General features: G+C 34.6%; 2 protein-coding genes across 2 annotated transcripts; one reads left to right on the top strand and one right to left on the bottom strand.

Moving 5' to 3' along the window:
- Positions 1 to 798: 798 nt before the first annotated feature.
- LOC107413525 (uncharacterized) lies at positions 799 to 10,611 on the bottom strand. Its single transcript, XM_016021485.4, is given in 12 exon segments — positions 799 to 1,245; positions 1,247 to 2,922; positions 3,859 to 3,984; positions 4,066 to 4,164; positions 4,896 to 5,218; positions 5,296 to 5,826; positions 6,531 to 7,473; positions 7,588 to 7,749; positions 8,223 to 8,344; positions 8,453 to 9,391; positions 9,969 to 10,074; positions 10,297 to 10,611. Coding segments are annotated over 12 exon segments (5,259 nt in total). The 5' UTR covers positions 10,471 to 10,611; the 3' UTR covers positions 799 to 1,187.
- A 942-nt stretch (positions 10,612 to 11,553) lies between these two features.
- On the top strand, positions 11,554 to 14,454 carry LOC107413507 (THO complex subunit 4B). The gene is made up of 5 exons (XM_016021466.4): positions 11,554 to 11,843; positions 12,162 to 12,287; positions 12,811 to 12,879; positions 12,987 to 13,171; positions 13,974 to 14,454. Exons 1-5 carry the CDS (start codon positions 11,631 to 11,633, stop codon positions 14,131 to 14,133), a joined length of 753 nt encoding a protein of 250 aa, XP_015876952.1. The 5' UTR covers positions 11,554 to 11,630; the 3' UTR covers positions 14,134 to 14,454.
- Positions 14,455 to 14,900: the final 446 nt, after the last annotated feature.

Here is a 14,900-nt window from a genome sequence, read left to right as displayed (position 1 = left end):
TATATATATATATATACTTCAATATAAAAAGATGTAAAACTGGGTTTTTTCGGTTTTTTTTTTTTTTTTTTTTTTTTTTTTTTTTTGGGTTGGCAACAACATGTGTATGTTAATTCACACATAACATGTAAATTTTATAATTATAGAAATTAACAACCAAATTTAATGAGCTCAGTTGTTGAACTAATTTTCATTTATACCATCAAAATTATAGAAATAAATTTAAATATTTTTATATAAATTTTAGCAACAAAATTTAATATATTGAGTCATTAAACTAGATTTATATTGAACAATCTTAACATGATCATTTTATTTTATTTTATTTTTTGAAATAATCTTAACAAGATTATTAAATCGAGTGTTAACTAATATCAAAATAATTAAATTCATAGAAAACAAACTGTTCCAATTTTTCTGACAATCAATTTAACAGAAATAAACTATCCAGAATAACCTCTCTCTTTTATTACTCTTTTCCCCACGCTACACCATTTATGTAGAAACGAAATATACTAGTTATCAGATTTAAGAATGCCATCGACTATCATCTTCATATATATATATAATAGAGATAATTCTTCTATTATCCTCATCAACTTACCATATTTCCTAGTCATATGTATAAAGATTAACTTCATGAGTTAAGCCCTACAATTCAGATGATCTTTAATCAGCTTGTTAATAATAGGAAAGGTCAACACCCAGGTAATAATACCAATCAAGTCAACAAAGAAATTGTCGAATCTACCAAAAAAAAAAAAAAAAAAAACAAAAACAAAACAAAGAAATAGTAAGTATAGAAAATAGAGAGGACAAATTGGCATATACTAAAAAAAAATCCAATATCATTTTTCAAACCTATAGGCTTTAAGTACAATACTGTAAAAGTAATTACAGTTACATGTGGGGAAATTATAAGCTAAGCAATTCTACTGTAAAAAAACAATAACAACAAAACCTAAACACTTTCTGACTGATATCTACTCTTCAAACAAAATCTTCTTCACCTTGCCATGTTGGTGAAATTCCCATTACAACTAACTTCATGTAGATCCTAAATTCACAGTTTTAACGTTTCATAAATCAAGGCCACCATCCGCCAAATTAAAAAGCAGAACTGGCCTGGCCCCAAAATCTAAAACAACTCTGATCCTACATTTCTAACACTTCGAAGAAACAAATTTTTAACTAAGATCTATGCCCCTCTCTTTTGCTGCTTCCATGACAGTGTTCGTATTTCCAATAGGATTTCCACAACTTGACAGAGAAAGGATATACCGATAAAGCTCTCTTATAAAATCTTTCGGCAATGACCTCTATACCCATTATCTTGCCCAAAATGCCTGCAGCTTCTACCCAAACATACTCTGGTGGAATTGGGATACAATGAAAAATTGCACTAACCAAGCTGGAGCTTGCCCAAAACAACATACTTGCTGAACTAACATTGTTACAGTTGCTGTGACTGCTTAACAGCTTACAAACAGACATAGCAAATTCATAGTTTGATGGACATATGTCCAAGATGGCTTCAACGAAATCTACCAGATACTTGGGTTCATTTGACCTCTCAAGTAAAAGAGATGGTCCAAACCATACTTCAAGAACCAAGTTGAACAGAGAACAGTCAGATGAAACTGGACTGAATATGTTAGTCATAAGCTGCCGTACTCTTGTTTTCTTGATATTGTTAATAAACTTTCTAGGCAAAGGCTCAGAGACAGGGAGTGCCTGGGCATCAATAATGTATCGCTTCAAAGTGTTCAGCACATAACTGATAGGAGCATTCTCCCTCAATAGTGATTCATCAGTAAGCAAAAACATGGCCTGCTCTCTCATGCAAAACTTCTTATATTCAGGAACAGCAGCCTTCAATGCCTTGTCAACAGCTAAATGAGCTCCAGGGCGATCATTTTGCAATAATTTATGGATAGAAAGATTAAGATATCCAAACATTACATCAAGCTGACTGAGGTTAGAATTAAGATTGTCCAGAATTGAAGCTGCAGCTGAACCTTGCAACCCATCCATGTCACCCAATTTAGTATTTTGTAGACAACAAACTTTCCAAGAAGTGTTGAACCAACGGTCCATAAGTTCTTTTGCAATATCATATTTTCCATTCTGGATGACATATTCAGCATACTGATTCCAAATACACTGAATTCCAGGGACATGTTTTGGCCAGTTACTAAGGGTTTCCTCAAAACCTACAAAATTCCGATCCCCACAATCTTGTTTCTGCACTCGTGCCGATATTAACTCAAGCTCTAGGCAGGATGGATACAAACCAAGATATTTATCCAACAAATTCCTACAACATTCCGACCTGTCAAGTGCTGCCATACACCTGATGTGGTTGATAGCCAAAAAATGTAAAGATCTGAGATTATCACTTTCAAGTGCTTCAGTTTTCATGTGTCCATCAACAGAATATAATCCTGTTTCGAGCAGCTTTATAGCCCTCTGTATTTCATTATCTATCAAATGAATTGAAGGCCACTCAATGTCAACGAATTGTTTCTCACATTCAAATTGCTGTACCACAGCATCTGGTAGTTTCCTGTAAACAACCAAGTACATACAAGAAATCCAAAATATACATTGGTCAGAAAGTGTCAGACATGTGACTGTATCTGATAGCAACAGAGTAGGAGACTCATCAGAATTCATGTCGTGATAGGCGAGTCCAGATATTTTCTGGATGGCCTTTCCAAAATTCCCAGACATGCACAAAAAATCCATCATTTGCAAAAATAGGTCTAAGATGCAAGCACTCGCATTAATACGATCCAAGTTAGAAGCATGGCGGCAAAGTGCAGAGAGGGCGGCCTCATATGCATCCAACCGCTCATCAAGCTTTATCCGACTATTAATGTACATTAGCCAGAGCTCATAAGATCCTTCATTGTTTGTGACCTGAAGGACAAAAGGAGAAGTGTTGCATACTAATGTTTCAATTCCAGATTTCTCAAGGGATATAGGAGAAACATGCTTTAAAATACAAGATACATGCCCTCAAACTCTAATACTATAGTTTCAACAGCAGCAAATAGTCTAATGCTATAGCCAGGAGCGAAAAACAAAATGATAGAAGAAAAATAGTGTGGTAGAAAGGGACTCTTATACAAAGGAAAATAATTCTCTAAAATGCCACAGAATTCCCACTTTCTATCTCTGCCTGTTTATTCAAACAGCATCTCCCTGTTGTAAGAAACAGGGAAGCTGCTAAAAAGAAATAAAACTCTAAGAGTTGGATAAGGCCTGCTAATAAAAAATGATTCTAGTAAGAAGCTCAAACTTGTCTGCCACTCAAGCATGTTGAACTCCACCCCTTTTTGCATACAATTCACATGTAGAAAAAAATCCAAATTCTGGTAATACTTAACTCATAGAGACATTGACTGTGCTATTAATTGAAAATAGCATAAAAATAATCTGTAAACTATTCCCAAAAAAAACTCATAAAGAAGAAAACAGATATTACAGGCTACAGAAAACTGCCAGGATTGTAGTTATATACTTTTCACAGTAATAAATCTGTTTATCTACATGATTTATAAAATTTTCGCTAGCGTGCCTGATGAAAATGTCTCACCAAAAATTGCAAATTTAACATGATCAAATACAACACAACTTTTTACTCCCTGGTGATGTAAAAAGATGTTAACTCCACACTAATATGATTAATTATATTAAGTGTCCATAAAGCATAGCCGTAAAATAGTAGAGTTTGAAACATGTTGGAATTGAGATGGCATTTGCTGTTTAAAGATGTGTTTAATATCTGTGAGAACACGCCTTTCCAGAGTGCAACCAAACAGTATAAAAGTGCAAAAACATGAAATAACTTACCGCATAAGAAAACATGTCATCCTTCCCTACAGACTTCATATTGCTATAATATATTAGAAGATAAAGAATCCAGAGAATTACGGATGCTGAATCAGCTTCAAGTGCTCGAGAGAGCACAGGGAGAGCCTGCAAATAAATAAATTGTAAGATAACAGGAAATGAAGTTCTGAAGATGAGTCTAATGCAACTCATATTCCAAATACACACCTTTTTCATACCCTCAAGTTTGTCAACCTCCTCATTGAAAATTAAGATAGCCATTTCCAGAACTTGATCATTATCAGCCAAACCCTGTTTGAGTTGATTCTAAGTATACAGAAGAAGTAATATTAAAACCAGTCATAGAGCAAAAGCAAACAGGAAAAGTATTAGCTAAAGAGCTACAAAATTATGAAGATTCATAAACTACACGGCCTAATAAAGCACAAGCAATAATAGGAAAAATGAAAATAAAAATAAAAAGGATTTGATGGAAATTCTGCCACTGCCTAATTTTTAAAATCAAAATAATTTGACACTCATAACCCAACAAATGAAAATAAAAAATATGGAAACAAAAGTTGGCTTATTTCTCTCAGTAAAAGACACCAACATTAGGAATTATACACTTAAAAAGCAAATTATAAATATTGGAAATCACTAGCATCAACTTTATTATCAAAGATCTTTGTAGAAGAATACACGAAAGCAATTTAAAAGACTCCAGCAAGCCATCCATGGGGCTTACCAACCCTGGCTCAAACCCACTCAAAAATCGCTTTAGCCAAATAACTCAATCATAATCAACAGACTGCAAATTTTCACAATAACAAACAAGAGAATGATAAATATGATATTCTCTTAAACTATATAACTATTTAAATAATAACACAAAGCACATAAATATTGTTCATACAGGGCAAATAACTAAGCAAAGAACCAAATCAAAGAAATAAAGCTATGTCATCGCAGTTGAAGATTTAATTGCAATGATGTGATAACAGTAGTAGCATTAAACATTAGTAGTATGAAAAAAGAGAACAGAATAATGAACAGACCATCCTGTCATCACTCAATAAATACGATAACTTTCTATTCCAACTCCCATTGACCTCTATGCGACCATCACTACCATTTGAGAATGGCCCATCTGCACGTAAATCCTTTTGAAACCAATTTGATAATGCCAGGGAAAGACTGAAATACTTCTGCCAGCAATGACCATTTCTCCATGCTAGTCCAGATTCGTACAAATGGAGGTCAGCTTTCAGAATATCTAAGCCAACTAGATATAGTGGGGACGTCATAACATCATGACACTTGGGAATACTTCTTGCAGCATTACAAGTTTTCTCATTTACTGTTAATCCAATTAGATAATCTGCATGAGCATCATTCATTCTACTGTGTAAGAAATAAAAAAACTAGGTTTCAAAATTAATAAAGGAAATCCCATACCCGTGGTATCAGAATCATCATGCTGATTCTGGTACAAAATTGTGTCACAGTAGTCCTTAACATGCTGCCAAGGGCATTCATCATTGTTGCATTTTCCTCGAAGCTCATACATGCAAAGTGGCCAAAACGAATCAACTGCTACATTAGATGTATAAGAGCCCATTTCTCTTCCACATAATTCCCCAATAGTCTCATGGATCGAGTCTTTTTTTGTATTGTTCCATAGTACTTCTTTAGAGTTTAGACAAGCACCTTCTTTATGATAAATATCACTACTATGAATCTGCTGATTTCTAGCCTGCAACTCCATTAAATTCGCTGGAAATATAATTTTCATATGACCAAAAGTGCTCCTCAAGACATTAGGAGGTGAAAAGGCCTCAGAAATTAATGAGCTGTGACCTTCTCTATTGGAGTATCTGTTGTCCTCTGAATTAACAGTGGAGTGAGAGTTCAAACTATTTATGGTGCAGCAGTCATTCTGCATCTCACCATGAGCCTCAGTGCTACTTCTTTCTTGTCTCTCAGTCCCTAAAAGTAAGAATAATAAAAATAAAACTAAAGAAATAAATATTGAAATAGAACAGAGGCCACAAACAGTAACAAACCAATTAAATTGCACAAACAAAAAACATGACAGTCAATCATCAGATGACAATTGTATGCACATTTAAATCAAAAATTAAATTGATTGTTACATTTAGCGACTGAATCAGATATATGCTGAAATAAAAGAGAGAAAAGAATATAGAGAGGAAGAAAAGTAACAAATCGAGTAGAAAGCACGAGTAGAAGTACAAAGACAAACTCGAGTGAAAGAAGCTAGGGAGAAGTTAAGAAGGGCAAAAGAGAGAGGGAAGGAGAACTTAGATAGAAACCCACACTAGAGAAAAATTAAAAAGAATATTAGAGAGAAAAACTACAAGGAGAAACTCCACTATAGTATAAAATATATACGTGAGAAGTATGAGGTATTAACAGAATGGGAATGGGCATTCCTTACCTTTAGACAAGAAATGCCCATTCCTTCATTTTGATATAACACTTGGACAATCAAGCCATAGAGTTTGCATTGCATTGGAATGTAGTTCTATTTCAAAGTTCATCCTATGAAACAATACAAAGATTAACCCACCAAGCAATCAACTCAGTTCTACATTCAGCAGGACACCAACAGTAAACAATCACCAAATATTTTTACAGGGATATAAAACAAAGAGTTCTAGAGAAGTTACCTGCATGATCAGATTGTTGACTTCTTTCTATCTCAGAGAGTGGACTGCACTCAATTCTTGTTTGGTTTATATTACTTCTGACATCATTTTCAGCCCCTTGTTCAACTGCAGACTCCATATTGTAACATGAACCACTATCCCTAGAAACATTTTTTCTCCCCAGCCTTGCAAATAGTTCAGACCTTAATGTTGCTTCAAGAATAAGAGAATCCTGGGAGCCATCAATCACCAATTTTCTGCTTGACTCATTATTTTTTCCCTTTTGCCCATCTTCAGAGCTTTTCTCCTTTCTATGACACTCTAAATTGGGTTGAACAGATTCATGTTCAAATGGAAATGTCTCTTCATCTTCATCTGCAGAAATATTTGGATCATTGGATGGAGAGCAAACTCCATGTGCAGCAGTGTTGTCCCTATGAGGCAGTAGCTCCGATGTACTAACGTCTGGTTCACTGCATGGTTCTGAACCCAAGTGCTGTCCATTCACATGCCTGTTAAGACATTGGGCATTTGAATTAAACCCTAGCGGATTAGAACCATGATATTCAGGCTGCAAGTGATGGTTTGATGTTGGTATTACATCATTTGACATGTCATTTAGGCAACCCAACTCGTTTCCAACTTGCTCATTCTGTCTTGAGGAATAGAATAAACCAGAGTTGTCCATGATAAAAGACCGCAAGCGAGCAGAGTACAGTTCTCTTTTGCGATATAGATCACTACATCTAGCATTAGCCTCAGCCAGAGCCCTTTGTGCTTTACGATAAGTTTTAAAAGCATTTCTTTCTTCAATTTCACACCTGCGTCTGTGCTCTTGTGCATCATCAAGATCCTTGTCCAAAGATTCCTCCATTTCAACCAATGACTGTACATTCACGTTGTTATGTCCAGGGACACTTTCGTTAGGCAAACAATTCCAGAGGCTTTCATTGTTTAGAGATGCCTAGAATATAATAGGTAAATAACTTATTAATCAGAAAATAGAAATGCAATGACAAAGGGGCAAAACTCTTTCAACTAGATATACATCAGAGGCCTTTAAGTGCCAGAAACAAACCTGACATCTATTGTTGAATGTGGACTTTTGAATCTTCTCACCGGATAAGATGTCATCATTACCACTTCTCATTGAACTTTTCCCTGGTGCTGATTTGGTCAAGAAAGAACTTGGCTCTTTATGCTTATTAATTTTACCAGGATGACTCAACTCCAGACTATCCTGTAGCGTTCAAAAATATTAGTAAAATAAAAAAGTTTCATAACTATTGAGAGAATGGTCATAAAAAACTTCACGACAAATTTCTTAGTAAAAATCTAGACATTTCCTAATCCTTGGAAAAATAAATCTTATAGAACACCTCAACATAAATAAAGTTTTTATTATAGTGACCGCAACATGCACAGAATGAGTTCTATAGGCAAGTCCAGTTTAAGTGAGCTTTTCCAATTATGGTATTTAGCATTTCCTGCAATCCTTTATCACTGTTATGGAAAACCAATGACTTAGACAACCAATCTTTTACCATTTCCATAAAATTTTAAGACATCCATATGGAACATATAATGATTTGAGGAAAACCAGCCAAAAGTGACAAGGATAGTTCAATGAAATGGAAGAACAACTTAACAGCTGCAAATACTTATATTTATAATACTCACAAAATTCTCTTTGAAAACAAAGATAACACTTACTAAATTCTTTGTGAAATCATTGGAATTCACATTTGCAAGTGATGTAACTGGGTGCAACATGACTGAAGGGTCCATTTGCTTACTATTGTCAGACTGAATTCCCTTAGTATTAACATTAGCAGCTGCAGGGAAACACCAGCCAATTAGTTAAGAAATCATAAGATGTTACCTTGATAAGGTTTAGAGTGGGAAACAAAATTAAAAAGAAAAAAAAAAAATTAGTTATAGACCATCTTTCACTCCCAGAGATGTATTTTCTGAAATATGAGCCACATGTTTATCATTATGCTTATCCCATTTAACCATGCTTGATTCTGTTCTACCCACAGAAATTTTTTTCAGTCCATGGTCACTCTTAATTGCACCTTGCAGACTATTATCCTCCATCACTGGCTCTTTAGATGGTAAAGTAGATTTTCTAGATATATCTTGCAGGCCAACTGAATTTCGCTGGTTCATATAAGTTCCACTGGGTTTTGCACGTTTCTTATCCGGCTCTTTTGGTTCTAGTTGTACACTTTCTCCATAAGTTGCATGTTTCATAGTCAAAGCATCGTTATCCCTGCATGAAGCCACTTCCTTACTTCGTTGGACAGACCTAAGCTTCAGTTCACTCTCCCGAAGTGCAATCTGCTGCCGCAAGTCTTGAAGTTTACTGTTGTTCAGACATACACCTTTATCATTTCCATGCTCTTGACTTCTCGAATACTTGTTAAGGGAATTAAATCTTCCAATTCGATATCCTTGCTCTACTGATGAGGGCCCAGCACCTCTAAAATTAGTTCCATGTGTTTTGGTTGTTGATGCAACAAAAGGACGATTGAAGGACAATTTCTTTGGCATTACTTTGTTCACAGATGTAGAAATCTGTTTGTTCAATTTTGCATATGAAGAAACAGGTGGTTTTTGAACACCACCCAACCTAGTTGTCTTGCCTTTAGTTCTTAAAGCTTTTTCTTTTATGCACTCTTCAGAACCACTACCACTTTCATCATCCGAGAATCTTATAACCAGATTATCAGTAGCCTCTGAAGGGGTACACCATCCAGACGTTGCAGTTTTTGGTGGTATTTGGTTCTTCTCAATGCACTTCTGAACAACAGATTGTATTGATGATTGGGACTGAATATCAACAGAGTTTACAAGATTAATTCCAGAAACTGCCATCCCTGTCAAATAAAATCTAATTCAATAGAATATGATGTATGGAACAAGCAATGCATGATCCTTTTCCCAAAAAAGAAAAAAAGAAAAAAAACACACAGAGGAAGATGCTTTGTAAAGCAAATATAAGATAACAATATACAAGGTAAATATCAGAATAGAATATTGTTCACCAAATCTCATCAAAAGTACAATTACACAAAAAAATAATAATAAGAAGTGACCTAGAACTCATAGGAAATACAAGAAAATGATGGGGTATGGACTGTACTGCACCAGAAAGTGTGACTAGAAAGAAAATGAATTTAAATTATGATAAACCCGTGTAATACATTATCAGCATTTTAGTTTAACATGCAAAACATCAGACAAGTGTGTGTATGTGTATATAAATATATATATATATATATATATATATATATATATATATGTAAACACACAAATATAAGCTTCCGAGACAGATGCAGCAATTTGCTGTGGAAATGAATTTATATAATGGCATTATGTATAGGTTATGCCAGCAAAGAAAGCACCTCAATAAAAGTTTTAGTCTCTCTCCTCGTGACGACTGGCAAGACTTACCCGCCTGAATTTCCTGGGTGCAATTGTTCGTTGGAGGAACAGGATCTGATCCTACTGGAGGAGCATCGGTACTAGTGCACTGTGACGTTGAGCAAACATTGTTTTCCTGAGGGGTAAACCAGGTTCAGAACACCAAGAATCAAATACGAATTAACACAAAAATAAAAAAAATAAAAAAACAGAACGATAATATGTAAAACTGTTTCCACATTCAAGGGAAAACCAAAAAAAAAAAAAACACGAATTCGTAAACGAAAATCATCCAGATAAAAGAAGCAGATGAGCCAGGGTTTTAAGGGGGGGGAAAAAAAACAACAAAAAACAATACGTCGTCATCGTTGTCGATGACGTCGTCGTCGTTATCATCGGAAGAAAGTTCGCCTTCCTCTCTGGCTTTGGAGGGTTTGTTGTTGGTGGTGAGCTCCTGGTGGTTAGGATTGCCACAGTTAGCAGGCTCGGATGCCGCGGCTCCATCCCTGAGCTCATCGGCTTCGTCCTCCATCGTCACTCGTTTTTTTCTCTCTCTACGACTTTCTCTCTCTAGAAATGATAAAACGTAGACCAAGGAAGGAAAAGCTGTAACGACTCGCTGGGCTTTTTTTTTTTTTTTTTTTTTTTGGGAATTCCGTTTCCGGTGCGTATCAAGAATCGAGGAGGCCACGAAACTTAGGGCGGCGGTAAACCTGTAATGACGAAAATGCCCTCCGTTTTGATGTTTTATTTCCAAATTTTGCTGTGCACGCAAATCTTCCGACAACATAAAACAACACCCGCAAAAAGATAAAAATTCTCTCTTAAATTTATTTTTTTTATTTATAAATTATCATTTAATTTTTTTAATTAAAAAACTCTCTTATGTATTATCTTTATTTTCTTTAAATTACAATTAAGGTAAACGATAAAAAAAAAATTACAATTTTGAAACTTTATTAATCCTTGAATTATACTCACATTTACATTTTGATCTTTAAATTTTTTATTTTAGCATTTTGATACCTAAATTTTAATTCTTTATATATTTTAATTCTAAAATTATTTTAATCTAATTTGTAGCATATTTAAGGCCTACAATGTATCTACCATAAAAATAAATAAATAAATCAAATTACAAAATCGAACAACTTTACAAGATTTATTTTTTTATTTTTGTAAGACTATACAAAACTCTGCATGTTGTATATTAAATGCATTCTAAATATTAAAATTGCTTCTTTTTTTTTTGTTTTGAATGAAAGTCTTAAAATTGCTAAAAAAAAATAAAAATAATTTAAAAATCAAAATGCATCAAAATTTTAAATCTAAAGACCAAAATTCAAAAAAAAAAAAAAAAACACTTCACGTGTTAATGTGAAACAGTAAGTTTAGGTATGGTAAATACTCCTAATGGTTTACATTAGGTACAGCCGTACAGGTTACTCTTGGAAATTCAGAACCTTTTTCAGAGTTACGGTTGTTTCGCACACCCCGCATAACTAACACGCGTCACGATTCTAGATAGGTTGAATGGAAAAGTGCGTGCCCTCGAAGGAAATACGAAAAAACCTCTGAAAAATCGCCTCTGAAGGAAGCGTCAACTGTGCACTCGCTCTAAAAGGACCACCTTCCCTCTCAAAACTCCAAAACCACGCGAAGAAGAAAGCGAAAACTCGGCAACACTCAACAATGGCGGACCAACTGGACATGTCTTTGGAGGACATCATCAAGAAAAACAAGAAAACCGGGGGTTACAATGGTAATTCTGCAACCAGAGGCAGAGCCGGAGGAGGAGGAGCAGCTAGAGGCCGTGGTGGCTCTTCTTCTGGTCCTGGTCCGGAGCGTCGCTTTCAGAACCGCAATCCGGCCAGAACGACGCCGTACTATACTGCTCTACATCCGGTATAGCTATTGTTTTCGGTTTCCTTTTTAACATTTCAGACATTTGAGTGTTTTTTTTTTTTCCCCCCCTCACCGTTTGGTTGGTGAGAAAATGAACGGGAAAATAGAAACACATTTTTGCTGCTATCGCTGATCTTTTTTTATTTTTTTCTTGATTTTCTTTTGCCGAAATTTCCTCAAGAACCAAGCAAGAATTAGGGTTTTGAATATCAAAATCACGCGCACACTCATCTTCGGGTCTCTGTTTCTTTGTTTGATGTATACGATGCGAACATAGTTCATCTGAAAGTGGAAATATTACGTAAAAATGCAATGCAGCTTGCGCGCTTCAGGGGACGAATGCTGATGCAACCATTGGGAGTGAGTGGACAGTCTGACGTCGAGAAGAGCACCAAATTATATGTATCAAACTTGGATTATGGGGTTTCTAACAGTGATATCAAGGTATTGCTATTTCCTTTGTAGTCATTGTATATAGAAAACTTAATCATATATCTATATGCTTGTCAAAATTTACAAATGAAGCTGGTTGAAATTGTAAACTATAACTTTTGTATTGCTGTTGTTGTGTAAGGATTGGTGGAGTCTGTATATATGAAAATCTAAACAAACAGCAAGGCTTTAAAAATTGATAATGGGATTCTGTGAGTAAAGCAGCCATAGCAGCTTGTATAGTTTGTTGCTTGAGTTTTATATGACAATCCAAAGATGCCCAAGGAAGTGAATTTTAATTTCTTGGTAAGGAAGTGAATTTTAATTTCTTGGTATTCTGTGATTTTCTTGATTATTCTTAATGCCTTGTTATTTTTCATGGCTATCCCTTTACTAAGACTTGGTATATCGGTATCAATCTTTTTTCTTTTTTTTCTTTTTTTCTGTTTTTTTTCTCTTAATCTTTATGTCTTCGTGAATCATATAACATTGGCATGTAGATGACAGAGTTGAGATATAAACACTGTCTTGGCAGATCCTCTTTTCTGATGTTGGCGAGTTGAAACAATATTCAATCCATTATGATAGGAGTGGAAGATCGAAGGTGTTTCATTGTTTACAGATTTTCATTGTACATTGTTTACGTATTTTCATTTATCGTGTTCTTTGAAAGAAATATTCTAATGGCTTAGTTGGTCTGCCTCTGTTCAGGGAACAGCAGAAGTTGTCTTTGCTCGTCATGGAGATGCTGTAGCAGCTATCAACAAATACAACAATGTTCGGCTTGATGGAAAGCCATTGAAAATTGAGTTTGTTGGAGGGCTCGTGGATGCTCCAACTCTTGTACCTCCAACTAGAAATAACAAACTGGAAAGATTCAACGGTTCCATCAGAAGGTATGTAATTCTGAATTCTGATTATTGCTTCTGTGTTTATCATGTACTGTAGTTCTTAAATTTAGTTTTCGGTTTGTCCTGTATGCAGTATATGTCCTTTCTAATTAATGTAAGGAAATAGAATAGCTAAAACCAATAAATAATTTATGTCCAGCAAACACTGAAATTTCAAGTGTTGTGTTAAGAGCTTTTTTCCCCAAAAAAATTAATAATAATAATAATACTAATAATTATGTATGAAGGAGCATAAAGCTACTATGAGATGAGGTTTTGGTTTCTCATGTGGAAATTAATTTTTGGTGCTGTAGTTTCTTTTATTCTTTTACTGATCCACTATGGTTGTAGTTTAGCATGTCTAGTCAAACCCTGGAACTTCTGTTTCATCAAGAATTTTTGAGAGATTTTTCATTTAATTGAAACCACATTAAAAGTTCTCGTAATTCTGCTCATAATTTGAAGAAAAAGAAAGAAAAAGCATTTTCTGTTTTTTCATAGATTAAATTAGAGGTCTTGTCTCCAAGTATGTATTTGTACACGAGCCAGTTAAGACAGGTAACAAATATGGATTCATGAGGTGCTTGGTGAAGTATATTTTGACTATTCAATCTGGAAAATAAAAGTGCATCAACTGAGATTTACAAGGTTATATCTGTGATAATGCTGATCTCACCTGTATGCCTTAAGAAAATAAGCATTGTTAACTTGTGATATATTTTTTACTCTTATCCTGCTTCTGGCGGTAATGATAATAATAAAAGCTTTAGTTCCTTGTTAAGCATAATATTCATCTTTACTGGAACAGAGGAAGACAAGCTGGCTCTAGGGAATTGACTCATGGTAATTTTGGCCATGGAAATTTAAGGGGTCGTGGACAGGGAAGAAACCAACATGAAAGGGTGACAGTAGAGGATCTGGATGCTGAGTTGGAGTGCTACCGTCTGCAATCTATGCAGATAAGCTAAAATCTTATGCACTTTCTCGGTAATCTTTTCTTGAATGATACAATTTGAAGTACACTGATTTTCACCTATTCTGGTTTGTCTGGATGGGAAAAAAGTGTCACTTGCAGATAGTAGTACATTAGTAAATGTGGTTAGTTCTAGAAGGAGACATTAGACTTTATAATTGTAGTTTCTCCCTCAAATTTTAACACCATACTATAATTTTGGTTGGTACACATTTCATACACATATACTTGTGTGCAAGAGACAGCTCCCATGGAATAGCGTTATTTTGTTCATCACTGACATCAACAATATAACTGTACAGGCAGTTGTCTTGAACTCCTTTGTCTCTCTTCTTCATTTTTCCTTTTCTTGGTGAATTGACAAGATTAAATATTGGCAATTTATTTATTTATGCATCTTTAAGTTAGAAAGGCATATAATCAATTTTTATATTCGATACATTTGTCTATTAATTAAAGAGTAAGGATTAAAAGGATTGAAAAGAACTACGACGTTCTGGCCACTTGCTGATGTAGTATAAGAACATTCCTTGTAGCGTATACGAAATGCTAGAATTTATGAAAAGTAAATTATGTTTGAATATCAAAACTAAATTCTTTTTTCTTTAAAAAAAATTAAAAAAAAAAGAAATTAAAACCTTGTTTGCGTTTTAAATATGTGAATTGAGGTTGATTTGGATGCAAATATTGAAACGACAAAAACAAAACACTTCAGCAAGAAATTTTCAAAATGATTTTGAGGGCACTCAATTAGGTTGCTAA

The sequence above is a fragment of the Ziziphus jujuba genome, chromosome 8 (genome assembly GCF_031755915.1).
Source record: "Ziziphus jujuba cultivar Dongzao chromosome 8, ASM3175591v1".
In the NCBI taxonomy this organism is placed as follows: domain Eukaryota; kingdom Viridiplantae; phylum Streptophyta; class Magnoliopsida; order Rosales; family Rhamnaceae; genus Ziziphus; species Ziziphus jujuba.
The sequence above is the reverse complement of the archived record's forward strand: the minus strand, read 5'-3'. Positions and strand labels throughout refer to the sequence as shown.

Coding starts and splice junctions, on each gene's coding strand:
- LOC107413507 (XM_016021466.4), top strand. CDS start 11,631: ATGGCGGACCAACTGGACATGTCTTTGGAGGACATCATCAAGAAAAAC. Junction 11,844..12,161: donor ACTATACTGCTCTACATCCG/GTATAGCTATTG, acceptor AATGCAATGCAG/CTTGCGCGCTTCAGGGGACG. Junction 12,880..12,986: donor ATAGGAGTGGAAGATCGAAG/GTGTTTCATTGT, acceptor GCCTCTGTTCAG/GGAACAGCAGAAGTTGTCTT.